General features: G+C 43.3%; 1 protein-coding gene across 1 annotated transcript in view; it reads left to right on the forward strand.

Moving 5' to 3' along the window:
- LOC130655204 (nuclear anchorage protein 1-like) overlaps positions 1–19,083 on the forward strand; it is a 46,208-nt gene that overhangs the window by 7,265 nt on the left and 19,860 nt on the right. Inside the window, exon 13 of the mRNA XM_057457935.1 lies at positions 844–17,994. Coding sequence (XP_057313918.1) covers positions 844–17,994 — 17,151 coding nt within the window. The remainder of the gene's footprint in view (positions 1–843; positions 17,995–19,083) is intronic.

Consider the following 19,083-nt stretch of genomic DNA (forward strand, 5'->3'; position numbering starts at 1 on the left):
GGGGAATACTAAAGGGTGCCACTTTATATCGGAAAAAAATTTGTTGCCAGTTTTACACTCAACTAATTATTTCTAGTGTTGTAACTGGTTTTTGATTGAATTTTGTAAATTTCACCTTATCTTGGTTCTCATATATACTGTTGTGAAAATTAAGCCAACCTATAATCAGCCTCAAAACCCAATGTGTTCATAAAATCTATATTGCAACAAAAGAATGGTACACATTTTTGATATAAGAATACCGTTAATTTGTTTTATCAACATGAATATTCTTACCTTTTTGGCAAAAATCATCCTGATCTATTCTGAGTATATTCTTAGCACAGTTTAGAGTAATAGATCTCAGAATGCAAGCTGGTGTAAAAATCAAGGTGCAATTGGTTAAGCAGCCTAGCTAATTTAACTGACAGACAACCAATTAGATTTAGTGGCAAAGATAGTTCTAATAAAGTTTGAGAAAAAACAATTACATTGATTTAATCACAAAAAAGCGAACTTGTTCTTTTTTCCTTATAGTCCATTTAGGATGCAAGCCAATAGGGTTATTTTTAGGATATCCTTAATTCTTTTTTCTAATTTCATATTAAACATTCCTACAGAGTATATTCTTATAAAAAAAAGTGCTTAATTGAAATTTCCTATCTTAAACTGGTACCACCATTAGTATTTCCCTGGCCTATTGTTATTTGTAAGTTTCAATTGTAACAAATATCACAGAATGACCAAAGATTTCTCTGACTAACACTAAACGTCAGTTTGATGTATACCACAAAATTTTTAATTTGTCATTTACAAATAAATAGTTGACAATTGGAAAAAACCCGACCTTTTTTTACATGACAGATCTCCATAAAACAAATGACAAACTACTTGTACAACATCAACAACTTCTTAATGATCAAGATCTCCACATTAATCAGATTAATATACTGCAAAACAGAAATAATGAAATGAATGATTCCTGCAAAAAACTAAAATCAGAAAATGATTCCAATAAATCAACACTGTGCCAAAATAATATAATGCTGGAAAATACAAAAGATGCTTTGGCAAAAACCTCCACAGAGCTTGAGAATATCTCTAGCGAGCTTCTTCAAACTAAATTTGCTTTGCAAGAAGGCAAAGAGGAATTGGAGGGTTTGAAATGCGACAGTAGCAAGAAAATTACCGACCTGGAGTTGCAACTTAAAGCAAGAATCGCTGAACTGTCTGAGACTAATGCTTTGTTTCAACAGACTTCAAACGAACTGGAAGAGAAGGTGTCTGCCCTGGACAACGCAAATGGTCAGATAGACACTAAAACCCAGAGGCTGGAGCAACTGACAAGGGAGTTGAAAGAAACTAAAGACAACCTAGAATCAGAGTTAGAGCAGATAAAAGCTACACTTGAGGAAAGCGAAAGAAACCTGGAAGCAACGGCCACGGAACTGGAAGAGACCCGGGAGAGTTTTGAAAATTCAAAGGCAGAGTCTACAGCCAAAGTTACTGCTCTCGAGGACAGTTTAAGATCTTTGGAAAGCAAATTGGAAGATTTGCAGAATACTACAAGGGAATCCATCGACTTGAAGGAGCTGGAGGTTGCTTCGTTGCGTGATGAGCTCGAAGGTGCGAAAAAAGAGGTGTTGCGATTAGAAGTGTCTGCGGAGGAGAAGAGCAGGATCATTGCAGAAAAGAGCAACGAGGTGAACTCTGCTTTCGAGTCTATACAGCAGTCTTCGAACCAAGTTGAATCCCTGCAAGAGGAGGTCTTCTTGAAAAGCGAAGACATTAAAAGGCTGGCAGCCGAAAAGTCGGATTTGGAAAACAACCTTTCTGTAGTTTCAGAGGAAAGAAAAGAGTTGCAATCGGAATTAGCGAAAACTAAGGCGAACCTGGATGAAAGCGAGAAGAATTTAGAAGCTACGGTCACTGAGCTTGAAGAGACGTGCAAGAATTTGGAAAGTACGACAATGGATTCTTCCAAAAAAATGGCCGAGTTGGAAAGCTGCAAACACGGCTTGGAAGAAAAAGTTAGGCTAGGGGAGGAATCCTTGTTGGCGACAAAACTTGAGCTGGAAACAAGCACGTCAGCCCTGGAAACGGCCCAGGCACAACTTCGCGATGCGAAGGATTCTTTTGCTAACACGAGCCGTGCGCTGGAAAATACAAAAGATGCTTTGGCAAAAACTTCCACAGAGCTTGAGAATATCTCTAGCGAGCTTCTTCAAACTAAATTTGCTTTGCAAGAAGGCAAAGAGGAACTGGAGGGTTTGAAATGCGACAGTAGCAAGAAAATTACCGACCTGGAGTTGCAACTTGAAGCAAGAATCGCTGAACTGTCTGAGACTAATGCTTTGTTTCAACAGACTTCAAACGAACTGGAAGAGAAGGTGTCTGCCCTGGACAACGCAAATGGTCAGATAGACACTAAAACCCAGAGGCTGGAGCAACTGACAAGGGAGTTGAAAGAAACTAAAGACAACCTAGAATCAGAGTTAGAGCAGATAAAAGCTACACTTGAGGAAAGCGAAAGAAACCTGGAAGCAACGGCCACGGAACTGGAAGAGACCCGGGAGAGTTTTGAAAATTCAAAGGCAGAGTCTACAGCCAAAGTTACTGCTCTCGAGGACAGTTTAAGATCTTTGGAAAGCAAATTGAAAGATTTGCAGAATACTACAAGGGAATCCATCGACTTGAAGGAGCTGGAGGTTGCTTCGTTGCGTGATGAGCTCGAAGGTGCGAAAAAAGAGGTGTTGCGATTAGAAGTGTCTGCGGAGGAGAAGAGCAGGATCATTGCAGAAAAGAGCAACGAGGTGAACTCTGCTTTCGAGTCTATACAGCAGTCTTCGAACCAAGTTGAATCCCTGCAAGAGGAGGTCTTCTTGAAAAGCGAAGACATTAAAAGGCTGGCAGCCGAAAAGTCGGATTTGGAAAACAACCTTTCTGTAGTTTCAGAGGAAAGAAAAGAGTTGCAATCGGAATTAGCGAAAACTAAGGCGAACCTGGATGAAAGCGAGAAGAATTTAGAAGCTACGGTCACTGAGCTTGAAGAGACGTGCAAGAATTTGGAAAGTACGACAATGGATTCTTCCAAAAAAATGGCCGAGTTGGAAAGCTGCAAACACGGCTTGGAAGAAAAAGTTAGGCTAGGGGAGGAATCCTTGTTGGCGACAAAACTTGAGCTGGAAACAAGCACGTCAGCCCTGGAAACGGCCCAGGCACAACTTCGCGATGCGAAGGATTCTTTTGCTAACACGAGCCGTGCGCTGGAAAATACAAAAGATGCTTTGGCAAAAACTTCCACAGAGCTTGAGAATATCTCTAGCGAGCTTCTTCAAACTAAATTTGCTTTGCAAGAAGGCAAAGAGGAACTGGAGGGTTTGAAATGCGACAGTAGCAAGAAAATTACCGACCTGGAGTTGCAACTTGAAGCAAGAATCGCTGAACTGTCTGAGACTAATGCTTTGTTTCAACAGACTTCAAACGAACTGGAAGAGAAGGTGTCTGCCCTGGACAACGCAAATGGTCAGATAGACACTAAAACCCAGAGGCTGGAGCAACTGACAAGGGAGTTGAAAGAAACTAAAGACAACCTAGAATCAGAGTTAGAGCAGATAAAAGCTACACTTGAGGAAAGCGAAAGAAACCTGGAAGCAACGGCCACGGAACTGGAAGAGACCCGGGAGAGTTTTGAAAATTCAAAGGCAGAGTCTACAGCCAAAGTTACTGCTCTCGAGGACAGTTTAAGATCTTTGGAAAGCAAATTGGAAGATTTGCAGAATACTACAAGGGAATCCATCGACTTGAAGGAGCTGGAGGTTGCTTCGTTGCGTGATGAGCTCGAAGGTGCGAAAAAAGAGGTGTTGCGATTAGAAGTGTCTGCGGAGGAGAAGAGCAGGATCATTGCAGAAAAGAGCAACGAGGTGAACTCTGCTTTCGAGTCTATACAGCAGTCTTCGAACCAAGTTGAATCCCTGCAAGAGGAGGTCTTCTTGAAAAGCGAAGACATTAAAAGGCTGGCAGCCGAAAAGTCGGATTTGGAAAACAACCTTTCTGTAGTTTCAGAGGAAAGAAAAGAGTTGCAATCGGAATTAGCGAAAACTAAGGCGAACCTGGATGAAAGCGAGAAGAATTTAGAAGCTACGGTCACTGAGCTTGAAGAGACGTGCAAGAATTTGGAAAGTACGACAATGGATTCTTCCAAAAAAATGGCCGAGTTGGAAAGCTGCAAACACGGCTTGGAAGAAAAAGTTAGGCTAGGGGAGGAATCCTTGTTGGCGACAAAACTTGAGCTGGAAACAAGCACGTCAGCCCTGGAAACGGCCCAGGCACAACTTCGCGATGCGAAGGATTCTTTTGCTAACACGAGCCGTGCGCTGGAAAATACAAAAGATGCTTTGGCAAAAACTTCCACAGAGCTTGAGAATATCTCTAGCGAGCTTCTTCAAACTAAATTTGCTTTGCAAGAAGGCAAAGAGGAACTGGAGGGTTTGAAATGCGACAGTAGCAAGAAAATTACCGACCTGGAGTTGCAACTTGAAGCAAGAATCGCTGAACTGTCTGAGACTAATGCTTTGTTTCAACAGACTTCAAACGAACTGGAAGAGAAGGTGTCTGCCCTGGACAACGCAAATGGTCAGATAGACACTAAAACCCAGAGGCTGGAGCAACTGACAAGGGAGTTGAAAGGAACTAAAGACAACCTAGAATCAGAGTTTGAGCAGATAAAAGCTACACTTGAGGAAAGCGAAAGAAACCTGGAAGCAACGGCCACGGAACTGGAAAAGACCCGGGAGAGTTTTGAAAATTCAAAGGCAGAGTCTACAGCCAAAGTTACTGCTCTCGAGGACAGTTTAAGATCTTTGGAAAGCAAATTGGAAGATTTGCAGAATACTACAAGGGAATCCATCGACTTGAAGGAGCTGGAGGTTGCTTCGTTGCGTGATGAGCTCGAAGGTGCGAAAAAAGAGGTGTTGCGATTAGAAGTGTCTGCGGAGGAGAAGAGCAAGATCATTGCAGAAAAGAGCAACGAGGTGAACTCTGCTTTCGAGTCTATACAGCAGTCTTCGAACCAAGTTGAATCCCTGCAAGAGGAGGTCTTCTTGAAAAGCGAAGACATTAAAAGGCTGGCAGCCGAAAAGTCGGATTTGGAAAACAACCTTTCTGTAGTTTCAGAGGAAAGAAAAGAGTTGCAATCGGAATTAGCGAAAACTAAGGCGAACCTGGATGAAAGCGAGAAGAATTTAGAAGCTACGGTCACTGAGCTTGAAGAGACGTGCAAGAATTTGGAAAGTACGACAATGGATTCTTCCAAAAAAATGGCCGAGTTGGAAAGCTGCAAACACGGCTTGGAAGAAAAAGTTAGGCTAGGGGAGGAATCCTTGTTGGCGACAAAACTTGAGCTGGAAACAAGCACGTCAGCCCTGGAAACGGCCCAGGCACAACTTCGCGATGCGAAGGATTCTTTTGCTAACACGAGCCGTGCGCTGGAAAATACAAAATATGCTTTGGCAAAAACTTCCACAGAGCTTGAGAATATCTCTAGCGAGCTTCTTCAAACTAAATTTGCTTTGCAAGAAGGCAAAGAGGAACTGGAGGGTTTGAAATGCGACAGTAGCAAGAAAATTACCGACCTGGAGTTGCAACTTGAAGCAAGAATCGCTGAACTGTCTGAGACTAATGCTTTGTTTCAACAGACTTCAAACGAACTGGAAGAGAAGGTGTCTGCCCTGGACAACGCAAATGGTCAGATAGACACTAAAACCCAGAGGCTGGAGCAACTGACAAGGGAGTTGAAAGAAACTAAAGACAACCTAGAATCAGAGTTAGAGCAGATAAAAGCTACACTTGAGGAAAGCGAAAGAAACCTGGAAGCAACGGCCACGGAACTGGAAGAGACCCGGGAGAGTTTTGGAAATTCAAAGGCAGAGTCTACAGCCAAAGTTACTGCTCTCGAGGACAGTTTAAGATCTTTGGAAAGCAAATTGGAAGATTTGCAGAATACTACAAGGGAATCCATCGACTTGAAGGAGCTGGAGGTTGCTTCGTTGCGTGATGAGCTCGAAGGTGCGAAAAAAGAGGTGTTGCGATTAGAAGTGTCTGCGGAGGAGAAGAGCAGGATCATTGCAGAAAAGAGCAACGAGGTGAACTCTGCTTTCGAGTCTATACAGCAGTCTTCGAACCAAGTTGAATCCCTGCAAGAGGAGGTCTTCTTGAAAAGCGAAGACATTAAAAGGCTGGCAGCCGAAAAGTCGGATTTGGAAAACAACCTTTCTGTAGTTTCAGAGGAAAGAAAAGAGTTGCAATCGGAATTAGCGAAAACTAAGGCGAACCTGGATGAAAGCGAGAAGAATTTAGAAGCTACGGTCACTGAGCTTGAAGAGACGTGCAAGAATTTGGAAAGTACGACAATGGATTCTTCCAAAAAAATGGCCGAGTTGGAAAGCTGCAAACACGGCTTGGAAGAAAAAGTTAGGCTAGGGGAGGAATCCTTGTTGGCGACAAAACTTGAGCTGGAAACAAGCACGTCAGCCCTGGAAACGGCCCAGGCACAACTTCGCGATGCGAAGGATTCTTTTGCTAACACGAGCCGTGCGCTGGAAAATACAAAAGATGCTTTGGCAAAAACTTCCACAGAGCTTGAGAATATCTCTAGCGAGCTTCTTCAAACTAAATTTGCTTTGCAAGAAGGCAAAGAGGAACTGGAGGGTTTGAAATGCGACAGTAGCAAGAAAATTACCGACCTGGAGTTGCAACTTGAAGCAAGAATCGCTGAACTGTCTGAGACTAATGCTTTGTTTCAACAGACTTCAAACGAACTGGAAGAGAAGGTGTCTGCCCTGGACAACGCAAATGGTCAGATAGACACTAAAACCCAGAGGCTGGAGCAACTGACAAGGGAGTTGAAAGAAACTAAAGACAACCTAGAATCAGAGTTAGAGCAGATAAAAGCTACACTTGAGGAAAGCGAAAGAAACCTGGAAGCAACGGCCACGGAACTGGAAGAGACCCGGGAGAGTTTTGAAAATTCAAAGGCAGAGTCTACAGCCAAAGTTACTGCTCTCGAGGACAGTTTAAGATCTTTGGAAAGCAAATTGAAAGATTTGCAGAATACTACAAGGGAATCCATCGACTTGAAGGAGCTGGAGGTTGCTTCGTTGCGTGATGAGCTCGAAGGTGCGAAAAAAGAGGTGTTGCGATTAGAAGTGTCTGCGGAGGAGAAGAGCAGGATCATTGCAGAAAAGAGCAACGAGGTGAACTCTGCTTTCGAGTCTATACAGCAGTCTTCGAACCAAGTTGAATCCCTGCAAGAGGAGGTCTTCTTGAAAAGCGAAGACATTAAAAGGCTGGCAGCCGAAAAGTCGGATTTGGAAAACAACCTTTCTGTAGTTTCAGAGGAAAGAAAAGAGTTGCAATCGGAATTAGCGAAAACTAAGGCGAACCTGGATGAAAGCGAGAAGAATTTAGAAGCTACGGTCACTGAGCTTGAAGAGACGTGCAAGAATTTGGAAAGTACGACAATGGATTCTTCCAAAAAAATGGCCGAGTTGGAAAGCTGCAAACACGGCTTGGAAGAAAAAGTTAGGCTAGGGGAGGAATCCTTGTTGGCGACAAAACTTGAGCTGGAAACAAGCACGTCAGCCCTGGAAACGGCCCAGGCACAACTTCGCGATGCGAAGGATTCTTTTGCTAACACGAGCCGTGCGCTGGAAAATACAAAAGATGCTTTGGCAAAAACTTCCACAGAGCTTGAGAATATCTCTAGCGAGCTTCTTCAAACTAAATTTGCTTTGCAAGAAGGCAAAGAGGAACTGGAGGGTTTGAAATGCGACAGTAGCAAGAAAATTACCGACCTGGAGTTGCAACTTGAAGCAAGAATCGCTGAACTGTCTGAGACTAATGCTTTGTTTCAACAGACTTCAAACGAACTGGAAGAGAAGGTGTCTGCCCTGGACAACGCAAATGGTCAGATAGACACTAAAACCCAGAGGCTGGAGCAACTGACAAGGGAGTTGAAAGAAACTAAAGACAACCTAGAATCAGAGTTAGAGCAGATAAAAGCTACACTTGAGGAAAGCGAAAGAAACCTGGAAGCAACGGCCACGGAACTGGAAGAGACCCGGGAGAGTTTTGAAAATTCAAAGGCAGAGTCTACAGCCAAAGTTACTGCTCTCGAGGACAGTTTAAGATCTTTGGAAAGCAAATTGAAAGATTTGCAGAATACTACAAGGGAATCCATCGACTTGAAGGAGCTGGAGGTTGCTTCGTTGCGTGATGAGCTCGAAGGTGCGAAAAAAGAGGTGTTGCGATTAGAAGTGTCTGCGGAGGAGAAGAGCAGGATCATTGCAGAAAAGAGCAACGAGGTGAACTCTGCTTTCGAGTCTATACAGCAGTCTTCGAACCAAGTTGAATCCCTGCAAGAGGAGGTCTTCTTGAAAAGCGAAGACATTAAAAGGCTGGCAGCCGAAAAGTCGGATTTGGAAAACAACCTTTCTGTAGTTTCAGAGGAAAGAAAAGAGTTGCAATCGGAATTAGCGAAAACTAAGGCGAACCTGGATGAAAGCGAGAAGAATTTAGAAGCTACGGTCACTGAGCTTGAAGAGACGTGCAAGAATTTGGAAAGTACGACAATGGATTCTTCCAAAAAAATGGCCGAGTTGGAAAGCTGCAAACACGGCTTGGAAGAAAAAGTTAGGCTAGGGGAGGAATCCTTGTTGGCGACAAAACTTGAGCTGGAAACAAGCACGTCAGCCCTGGAAACGGCCCAGGCAAAACTTCGCGATGCGAAGGATTCTTTTGCTAACACGAGCCGTGCGCTGGAAAATACAAAAGATGCTTTGGCAAAAACTTCCACAGAGCTTGAGAATATCTCTAGCGAGCTTCTTCAAACTAAATTTGCTTTGCAAGAAGGCAAAGAGGAACTGGAGGGTTTGAAATGCGACAGTAGCAAGAAAATTACCGACCTGGAGTTGCAACTTGAAGCAAGAATCGCTGAACTGTCTGAGACTAATGCTTTGTTTCAACAGACTTCAAACGAACTGGAAGAGAAGGTGTCTGCCCTGGACAACGCAAATGGTCAGATAGACACTAAAACCCAGAGGCTGGAGCAACTGACAAGGGAGTTGAAAGAAACTAAAGACAACCTAGAATCAGAGTTAGAGCAGATAAAAGCTACACTTGAGGAAAGCGAAAGAAACCTGGAAGCAACGGCCACGGAACTGGAAGAGACCCGGGAGAGTTTTGAAAATTCAAAGGCAGAGTCTACAGCCAAAGTTACTGCTCTCGAGGACAGTTTAAGATCTTTGGAAAGCAAATTGAAAGATTTGCAGAATACTACAAGGGAATCCATCGACTTGAAGGAGCTGGAGGTTGCTTCGTTGCGTGATGAGCTCGAAGGTGCGAAAAAAGAGGTGTTGCGATTAGAAGTGTCTGCGGAGGAGAAGAGCAGGATCATTGCAGAAAAGAGCAACGAGGTGAACTCTGCTTTCGAGTCTATACAGCAGTCTTCGAACCAAGTTGAATCCCTGCAAGAGGAGGTCTTCTTGAAAAGCGAAGACATTAAAAGGCTGGCAGCCGAAAAGTCGGATTTGGAAAACAACCTTTCTGTAGTTTCAGAGGAAAGAAAAGAGTTGCAATCGGAATTAGCGAAAACTAAGGCGAACCTGGATGAAAGCGAGAAGAATTTAGAAGCTACGGTCACTGAGCTTGAAGAGACGTGCAAGAATTTGGAAAGTACGACAATGGATTCTTCCAAAAAAATGGCCGAGTTGGAAAGCTGCAAACACGGCTTGGAAGAAAAAGTTAGGCTAGGGGAGGAATCCTTGTTGGCGACAAAACTTGAGCTGGAAACAAGCACGTCAGCCCTGGAAACGGCCCAGGCACAACTTCGCGATGCGAAGGATTCTTTTGCTAACACGAGCCGTGCGCTGGAAAATACAAAAGATGCTTTGGCAAAAACTTCCACAGAGCTTGAGAATATCTCTAGCGAGCTTCTTCAAACTAAATTTGCTTTGCAAGAAGGCAAAGAGGAACTGGAGGGTTTGAAATGCGACAGTAGCAAGAAAATTACCGACCTGGAGTTGCAACTTGAAGCAAGAATCGCTGAACTGTCTGAGACTAATGCTTTGTTTCAACAGACTTCAAACGAACTGGAAGAGAAGGTGTCTGCCCTGGACAACGCAAATGGTCAGATAGACACTAAAACCCAGAGGCTGGAGCAACTGACAAGGGAGTTGAAAGAAACTAAAGACAACCTAGAATCAGAGTTAGAGCAGATAAAAGCTACACTTGAGGAAAGCGAAAGAAACCTGGAAGCAACGGCCACGGAACTGGAAGAGACCCGGGAGAGTTTTGAAAATTCAAAGGCAGAGTCTACAGCCAAAGTTACTGCTCTCGAGGACAGTTTAAGATCTTTGGAAAGCAAATTGAAAGATTTGCAGAATACTACAAGGGAATCCATCGACTTGAAGGAGCTGGAGGTTGCTTCGTTGCGTGATGAGCTCGAAGGTGCGAAAAAAGAGGTGTTGCGATTAGAAGTGTCTGCGGAGGAGAAGAGCAGGATCATTGCAGAAAAGAGCAACGAGGTGAACTCTGCTTTCGAGTCTATACAGCAGTCTTCGAACCAAGTTGAATCCCTGCAAGAGGAGGTCTTCTTGAAAAGCGAAGACATTAAAAGGCTGGCAGCCGAAAAGTCGGATTTGGAAAACAACCTTTCTGTAGTTTCAGAGGAAAGAAAAGAGTTGCAATCGGAATTAGCGAAAACTAAGGCGAACCTGGATGAAAGCGAGAAGAATTTAGAAGCTACGGTCACTGAGCTTGAAGAGACGTGCAAGAATTTGGAAAGTACGACAATGGATTCTTCCAAAAAAATGGCCGAGTTGGAAAGCTGCAAACACGGCTTGGAAGAAAAAGTTAGGCTAGGGGAGGAATCCTTGTTGGCGACAAAACTTGAGCTGGAAACAAGCACGTCAGCCCTGGAAACGGCCCAGGCACAACTTCGCGATGCGAAGGATTCTTTTGCTAACACGAGCCGTGCGCTGGAAAATACAAAAGATGCTTTGGCAAAAACTTCCACAGAGCTTGAGAATATCTCTAGCGAGCTTCTTCAAACTAAATTTGCTTTGCAAGAAGGCAAAGAGGAACTGGAGGGTTTGAAATGCGACAGTAGCAAGAAAATTACCGACCTGGAGTTGCAACTTGAAGCAAGAATCGCTGAACTGTCTGAGACTAATGCTTTGTTTCAACAGACTTCAAACGAACTGGAAGAGAAGGTGTCTGCCCTGGACAACGCAAATGGTCAGATAGACACTAAAACCCAGAGGCTGGAGCAACTGACAAGGGAGTTGAAAGGAACTAAAGACAACCTAGAATCAGAGTTAGAGCAGATAAAAGCTACACTTGAGGAAAGCGAAAGAAACCTGGAAGCAACGGCCACGGAACTGGAAAAGACCCGGGAGAGTTTTGAAAATTCAAAGGCAGAGTCTACAGCCAAAGTTACTGCTCTCGAGGACAGTTTAAGATCTTTGGAAAGCAAATTGAAAGATTTGCAGAATACTACAAGGGAATCCATCGACTTGAAGGAGCTGGAGGTTGCTTCGTTGCGTGATGAGCTCGAAGGTGCGAAAAAAGAGGTGTTGCGATTAGAAGTGTCTGCGGAGGAGAAGAGCAGGATCATTGCAGAAAAGAGCAACGAGGTGAACTCTGCTTTCGAGTCTATACAGCAGTCTTCGAACCAAGTTGAATCCCTGCAAGAGGAGGTCTTCTTGAAAAGCGAAGACATTAAAAGGCTGGCAGCCGAAAAGTCGGATTTGGAAAACAACCTTTCTGTAGTTTCAGAGGAAAGAAAAGAGTTGCAATCGGAATTAGCGAAAACTAAGGCGAACCTGGATGAAAGCGAGAAGAATTTAGAAGCTACGGTCACTGAGCTTGAAGAGACGTGCAAGAATTTGGAAAGTACGACAATGGATTCTTCCAAAAAAATGGCCGAGTTGGAAAGCTGCAAACACGGCTTGGAAGAAAAAGTTAGGCTAGGGGAGGAATCCTTGTTGGCGACAAAACTTGAGCTGGAAACAAGCACGTCAGCCCTGGAAACGGCCCAGGCACAACTTCGCGATGCGAAGGATTCTTTTGCTAACACGAGCCGTGCGCTGGAAAATACAAAAGATGCTTTGGCAAAAACTTCCACAGAGCTTGAGAATATCTCTAGCGAGCTTCTTCAAACTAAATTTGCTTTGCAAGAAGGCAAAGAGGAACTGGAGGGTTTGAAATGCGACAGTAGCAAGAAAATTACCGACCTGGAGTTGCAACTTGAAGCAAGAATCGCTGAACTGTCTGAGACTAATGCTTTGTTTCAACAGACTTCAAACGAACTGGAAGAGAAGGTGTCTGCCCTGGACAACGCAAATGGTCAGATAGACACTAAAACCCAGAGGCTGGAGCAACTGACAAGGGAGTTGAAAGGAACTAAAGACAACCTAGAATCAGAGTTAGAGCAGATAAAAGCTACACTTGAGGAAAGCGAAAGAAACCTGGAAGCAACGGCCACGGAACTGGAAAAGACCCGGGAGAGTTTTGAAAATTCAAAGGCAGAGTCTACAGCCAAAGTTACTGCTCTCGAGGACAGTTTAAGATCTTTGGAAAGCAAATTGAAAGATTTGCAGAATACTACAAGGGAATCCATCGACTTGAAGGAGCTGGAGGTTGCTTCGTTGCGTGATGAGCTCGAAGGTGCGAAAAAAGAGGTGTTGCGATTAGAAGTGTCTGCGGAGGAGAAGAGCAGGATCATTGCAGAAAAGAGCAACGAGGTGAACTCTGCTTTCGAGTCTATACAGCAGTCTTCGAACCAAGTTGAATCCCTGCAAGAGGAGGTCTTCTTGAAAAGCGAAGACATTAAAAGGCTGGCAGCCGAAAAGTCGGATTTGGAAAACAACCTTTCTGTAGTTTCAGAGGAAAGAAAAGAGTTGCAATCGGAATTAGCGAAAACTAAGGCGAACCTGGATGAAAGCGAGAAGAATTTAGAAGCTACGGTCACTGAGCTTGAAGAGACGTGCAAGAATTTGGAAAGTACGACAATGGATTCTTCCAAAAAAATGGCCGAGTTGGAAAGCTGCAAATACGGCTTGGAAGAAAAAGTTAGGCTAGGGGAGGAATCCTTGTTGGCGACAAAACTTGAGCTGGAAACAAGCACGTCAGCCCTGGAAACGGCCCAGGCACAACTTCGCGATGCGAAGGATTCTTTTGCTAACACGAGCCGTGCGCTGGAAAATACAAAAGATGCTTTGGCAAAAACTTCCACAGAGCTTGAGAATATCTCTAGCGAGCTTCTTCAAACTAAATTTGCTTTGCAAGAAGGCAAAGAGGAACTGGAGGGTTTGAAATGCGACAGTAGCAAGAAAATTACCGACCTGGAGTTGCAACTTGAAGCAAGAATCGGTGAACTGTCTGAGACTAATGCTTTGTTTCAACAGACTTCAAACGAACTGGAAGAGAAGGTGTCTGCCCTGGACAACGCAAATGGTCAGATAGACACTAAAACCCAGAGGCTGGAGCAACTGACAAGGGAGTTGAAAGAAACTAAAGACAACCTAGAATCAGAGTTAGAGCAGATAAAAGCTACACTTGAGGAAAGCGAAAGAAACCTGGAAGCAACGGTCACGGAACTGGAAGAGACCCGGGAGAGTTTTGGAAATTCAAAGGCAGAGTCTACAGCCAAAGTTACTGCTCTCGAGGACAGTTTAAGATCTTTGGAAAGCAAATTGAAAGATTTGCAGAATACTACAAGGGAATCCATCGACTTGAAGGAGCTGGAGGTTGCTTCGTTGCGTGATGAGCTCGAAGGTGCGAAAAAAGAGGTGTTGCGATTAGAAGTGTCTGCGGAGGAGAAGAGCAGGATCATTGCAGAAAAGAGCAACGAGGTGAACTCTGCTTTCGAGTCTATACAGCAGTCTTCGAACCAAGTTGAATCCCTGCAAGAGGAGGTCTTCTTGAAAAGCGAAGACATTAAAAGGCTGGCAGCCGAAAAGTCGGATTTGGAAAACAACCTTTCTGTAGTTTCAGAGGAAAGAAAAGAGTTGCAATCGGAATTAGCGAAAACTAAGGCGAACCTGGATGAAAGCGAGAAGAATTTAGAAGCTACGGTCACTGAGCTTGAAGAGACGTGCAAGAATTTGGAAAGTACGACAATGGATTCTTCCAAAAAAATGGCCGAGTTGGAAAGCTGCAAACACGGCTTGGAAGAAAAAGTTAGGCTAGGGGAGGAATCCTTGTTGGCGACAAAACTTGAGCTGGAAACAAGCACGTCAGCCCTGGAAACGGCCCAGGCACAACTTCGCGATGCGAAGGATTCTTTTGCTAACACGAGCCGTGCGCTGGAAAATACAAAAGATGCTTTGGCAAAAACTTCCACAGAGCTTGAGAATATCTCTAGCGAGCTTCTTCAAACTAAATTTGCTTTGCAAGAAGGCAAAGAGGAACTGGAGGGTTTGAAATGCGACAGTAGCAAGAAAATTACCGACCTGGAGTTGCAACTTGAAGCAAGAATCGGTGAACTGTCTGAGACTAATGCTTTGTTTCAACAGACTTCAAACGAACTGGAAGAGAAGGTGTCTGCCCTGGACAACGCAAATGGTCAGATAGACACTAAAACCCAGAGGCTGGAGCAACTGACAAGGGAGTTGAAAGAAACTAAAGACAACCTAGAATCAGAGTTAGAGCAGATAAAAGCTACACTTGAGGAAAGCGAAAGAAACCTGGAAGCAACGGTCACGGAACTGGAAGAGACCCGGGAGAGTTTTGGAAATTCAAAGGCAGAGTCTACAGCCAAAGTTACTGCTCTCGAGGACAGTTTAAGATCTTTGGAAAGCAAATTGGAAGATTTGCAGAATACTACAAGGGAATCCATCGACTTGAAGGAGCTGGAGGTTGCTTCGTTGCGTGATGAGCTCGAAGGTGCGAAAAAAGAGGTGTTGCGATTAGAAGTGTCTGCGGAGGAGAAGAGCAAGATCATTGCAGAAAAGAGCAACGAGGTGAACTCTGCTTTCGAGTCTATACAGCAGTCTTCGAACCAAGTTGAATCCCTGCAAGAGGAGGTCTTCTTGAAAAGCGAAGACATTAAAAGGCTGGCAGCCGAAAAGTCGGATTTGGAAAACAACCTTTCTGTAGTTTCAGAGGAAAGAAAAGAGTTGCAATCGGAATTAGCGAAAACTAAGGCGAACCTGGATGAAAGCGAGAAGAATTTAGAAGCTACGGTCACTGAGCTTGAAGAGACGTGCAAGAATTTGGAAAGTACGACAATGGATTCTTCCAAAAAAATGGCCGAGTTGGAAAGCTGCAAATACGGCTTGGAAGAAAAAGTTAGGCTAGGGGAGGAATCCTTGTTGGCGACAAAACTTGAGCTGGAAACAAGCACGTCAGCCCTGGAAACGGCCCAGGCACAACTTCGCGATGCGAAGGATTCTTTTGCTAACACGAGCCGTGCGCTGGAAAATAAAAAAGATGCTTTGGCAAAAACTTCCACAGAGCTTGAGAATATCTCTAGCGAGCTTCTTCAAACTAAATTTGCTTTGCAAGAAGGCGAAGAGGAATTGGAGGGTTTGAAATGCGACAGTAGCAAGAAAATTACCGACCTGGAGTTGCAACTTGAAGCAAGAATCGCTGAACTGTCTGAGACTAATGCTTTGTTTCAACAGACTTCAAACGAACTGGAAGAGAAGGTGTCTGCCCTGGACAACGCAAATGGTCAGATAGACACTAAAACCCAGAGGCTGGAGCAACTGACAAGGGAGTTGAAAGAAACTAAAGACAACCTAGAATCAGAGTTGGAGCAGATAAAAGCTACACTTGAGGAAAGCGAAAGAAACCTGGAAGCAACGGCCACGGAACTGGAAGAGACCCGGGAGAGTTTTGAAAATTCAAAGGCAGAGTCTACAGCCAAAGTTACTGCTCTCGAGGACAGTTTAAGATCTTTGGAAAGCAAATTGGAAGATTTGCAGAATACTACAAGGGAATCCATCGACTTGAAGGAGCTGGAGGTTGCTTCGTTGCGTGATGAGCTCGAAGGTGCGAAAAAAGAGGTGTTGCGATTAGAAGTGTCTGCGGAGGAGAAGAGCAGGATCATTGCAGAAAAGAGCAACGAGGTGAACTCTGCTTTCGAGTCTATACAGCAGTCTTCGAACCAAGTTGAATCCCTGCAAGAGGAGGTCTTCTTGAAAAGCGAAGACATTAAAAGGCTGGCAGCCGAAAAGTCGGATTTGGAAAACAACCTTTCTGTAGTTTCAGAGGAAAGAAAAGAGTTGCAATCGGAATTAGCGAAAACTAAGGCGAACCTGGATGAAAGCGAGAAGAATTTAGAAGCTACGGTCACTGAGCTTGAAGAGACGTGCAAGAATTTGGAAAGTACGACAATGGATTCTTCCAAAAAAATGGCCGAGTTGGAAAGCTGCAAACACGGCTTGGAAGAAAAAGTTAGGCTAGGGGAGGAATCCTTGTTGGCGACAAAACTTGAGCTGGAAACAAGCACGTCAGCCCTGGAAACGGCCCAGGCACAACTTCGCGATGCGAAGGATTCTTTTGCTAACACGAGCCGTGCGCTGGAAAATACAAAAGATGCTTTGGCAAAAACTTCCACAGAGCTTGAGAATATCTCTAGCGAGCTTCTTCAAACTAAATTTGCTTTGCAAGAAGGCAAAGAGGAACTGGAGGGTTTGAAATGCGACAGTAGCAAGAAAATTACCGACCTGGAGTTGCAACTTGAAGCAAGAATCGCTGAACTGTCTGAGACTAATGCTTTGTTTCAACAGACTTCAAACGAACTGGAAGAGAAGGTGTCTGCCCTGGACAACGCAAATGGTCAGATAGACACTAAAACCCAGAGGCTGGAGCAACTGACAAGGGAGTTGAAAGAAACTAAAGACAACCTAGAATCAGAGTTAGAGCAGATAAAAGCTACACTTGAGGAAAGCGAAAGAAACCTGGAAGCAACGGCCACGGAACTGGAAAAGACCCGGGAGAGTTTTGAAAATTCAAAGGCAGAGTCTACAGCCAAAGTTACTGCTCTCGAGGACAGTTTAAGATCTTTGGAAAGCAAATTGGAAGATTTGCAGAATACTACAAGGGAATCCATCGACTTGAAGGAGCTGGAGGTTGCTTCGTTGCGTGATGAGCTCGAAGGTGCGAAAAAAGAGGTGTTGCGATTAGAAGTGTCTGCGGAGGAGAAGAGCAGGATCATTGCAGAAAAGAGCAACGAGGTGAACTCTGCTTTCGAGTCTATACAGCAGTCTTCGAACCAAGTTGAATCCCTGCAAGAGGAGGTCTTCTTGAAAAGCGAAGACATTAAAAGGCTGGCAGCCGAAAAGTCGGATTTGGAAAACAACCTTTCTGTAGTTTCAGAGGAAAGAAAAGAGTTGCAATCGGAATTAGCGAAAACTAAGGCGAACCTGGATGAAAGCGAGAAGAATTTAGAAGCTACGGTCACAGAGCTTGATGAGACGTGCAAGAATTTGGAAAGGACGACAAAGCATGGTGAATTGGAATTACGCAAGTTTAAGAAAAAAGCCAACATGGGATTTTTGAAGAAAGTCGAAGCTCTTGAATCAATTAAATCGGAATTAGCAAAGAGTGCCATTAAAATTAGTGAATTGCAAGCCGAGTTGGATATGGAGATAGGTGCTAATAGAGATTCGTTGAACAAAGTTTCCTTTTTGGAGGAAAGTTTATATATTAAGCGAGATGAAATTAATAATTTAGTTAAAGAGATTAAAGAGCATGCTACAATTATTTCTCGTATTGTTTCAGGTTTTAAGAAAAAGTCCTTGCTTAATGATCATTCCGTACTGCTAGAGCAATATGCATCTGAAATTCTGATGTTAAAGGAGCAAATTGATCTGAAAGAAAATGTAATTAATGCAGAAAGACATGATCTGGAAATCGTTAAAAGCTTATGCGAAAATATGAAGGAAGCCTTGTTGTCATCAGAGCAGATGGTGTACGATCTAAATGAAAAGTTGAAAATTAAGGAAGGTCAGTTAGATAATATTTCTTTGGAAGTTTCTTTTTTTAAAAAAAATAACGTTACTTTAGAAGATTCTAAGGACACTGTTTGTGTGTTATACGAAGAACAATTGGGTGAATCAAATACAAAATTGAGAGCATCAGTTTCTGAGTTAAAGGTTGCTGAACAAAATGTTGAGATGTTGTTAAAGGAAAGGAAATCGTTAAAAGAAGAACTTTCTGAAGTTAGTGAGAAATCGAAAGATAGGGAGAATTATGTTGAAAAATTAGTGTTCCAGTTAAAGTCTTTAAGAGAACATCTAATGGAGAAAGATGAGTTGATTCAGAGTACAATTGAAGAATTTTGCCTTAAAACTCAAGAAACTGATGATTTAAGCAGTATTCTTGCAACACGGGATAGAGAAGTATTAGAAATCAGTCAGAACCTCGAGGAACGACAAGTCGAGCTGCTACAAAGTAAGCAGCAAGTTGACGAGTTGACTGATCAGCTTAAAGAAGTCAATGAGCTATTAAAGAAACAAGAGAGTCGTTACGAGGCATTATTGCTTGAATGTGAGCAATACCAGGTTAAGAGCAAGGAAAACGAGTTAGAAATAACTGCACTAAACATGAATTGCAATGAAAAGGATGACGAAATCAAAAAACTTGAAGTGAATCTACACGAGTCATCTCGCCTGATTGAAGATAAGATTAACGAAGTGAATACATCCGTTGCTGACGTAGAAAGCTCTAAGAAGGAATCTGAAGAAATAATAGATGAATTTAAGACCAAGATCGCTTTGTTAGAAAAGAAAATGGCTGAAAAAGAGGAAGTGTTGTCTGATTTAAACTTGCAACACGAGAAAAACCAACAACTTTTGACAGATAAGAGAGAGCAAGAGTCTCTGGATAACGAAAGGATAGATACATTGAATAATCAGTTGGAAATCGTAAAATTGAAGTTGGCTGACTTAAATAAGGAGAACGGGATCTTTAAAGAGAAGTTGGATATCCAAAACAAGGAACACCATGAATATGTCAAAAGCAAGGATAAAGAATTATGCAGCAATATCACACAAGTAGAGAGCCTGGAAAAGGAGAATCAGGAGCAAAAGAAAA

Source organism: Hydractinia symbiolongicarpus, chromosome 8, assembly GCF_029227915.1.
Source record: "Hydractinia symbiolongicarpus strain clone_291-10 chromosome 8, HSymV2.1, whole genome shotgun sequence".
Classification (NCBI taxonomy): domain Eukaryota; kingdom Metazoa; phylum Cnidaria; class Hydrozoa; order Anthoathecata; family Hydractiniidae; genus Hydractinia; species Hydractinia symbiolongicarpus.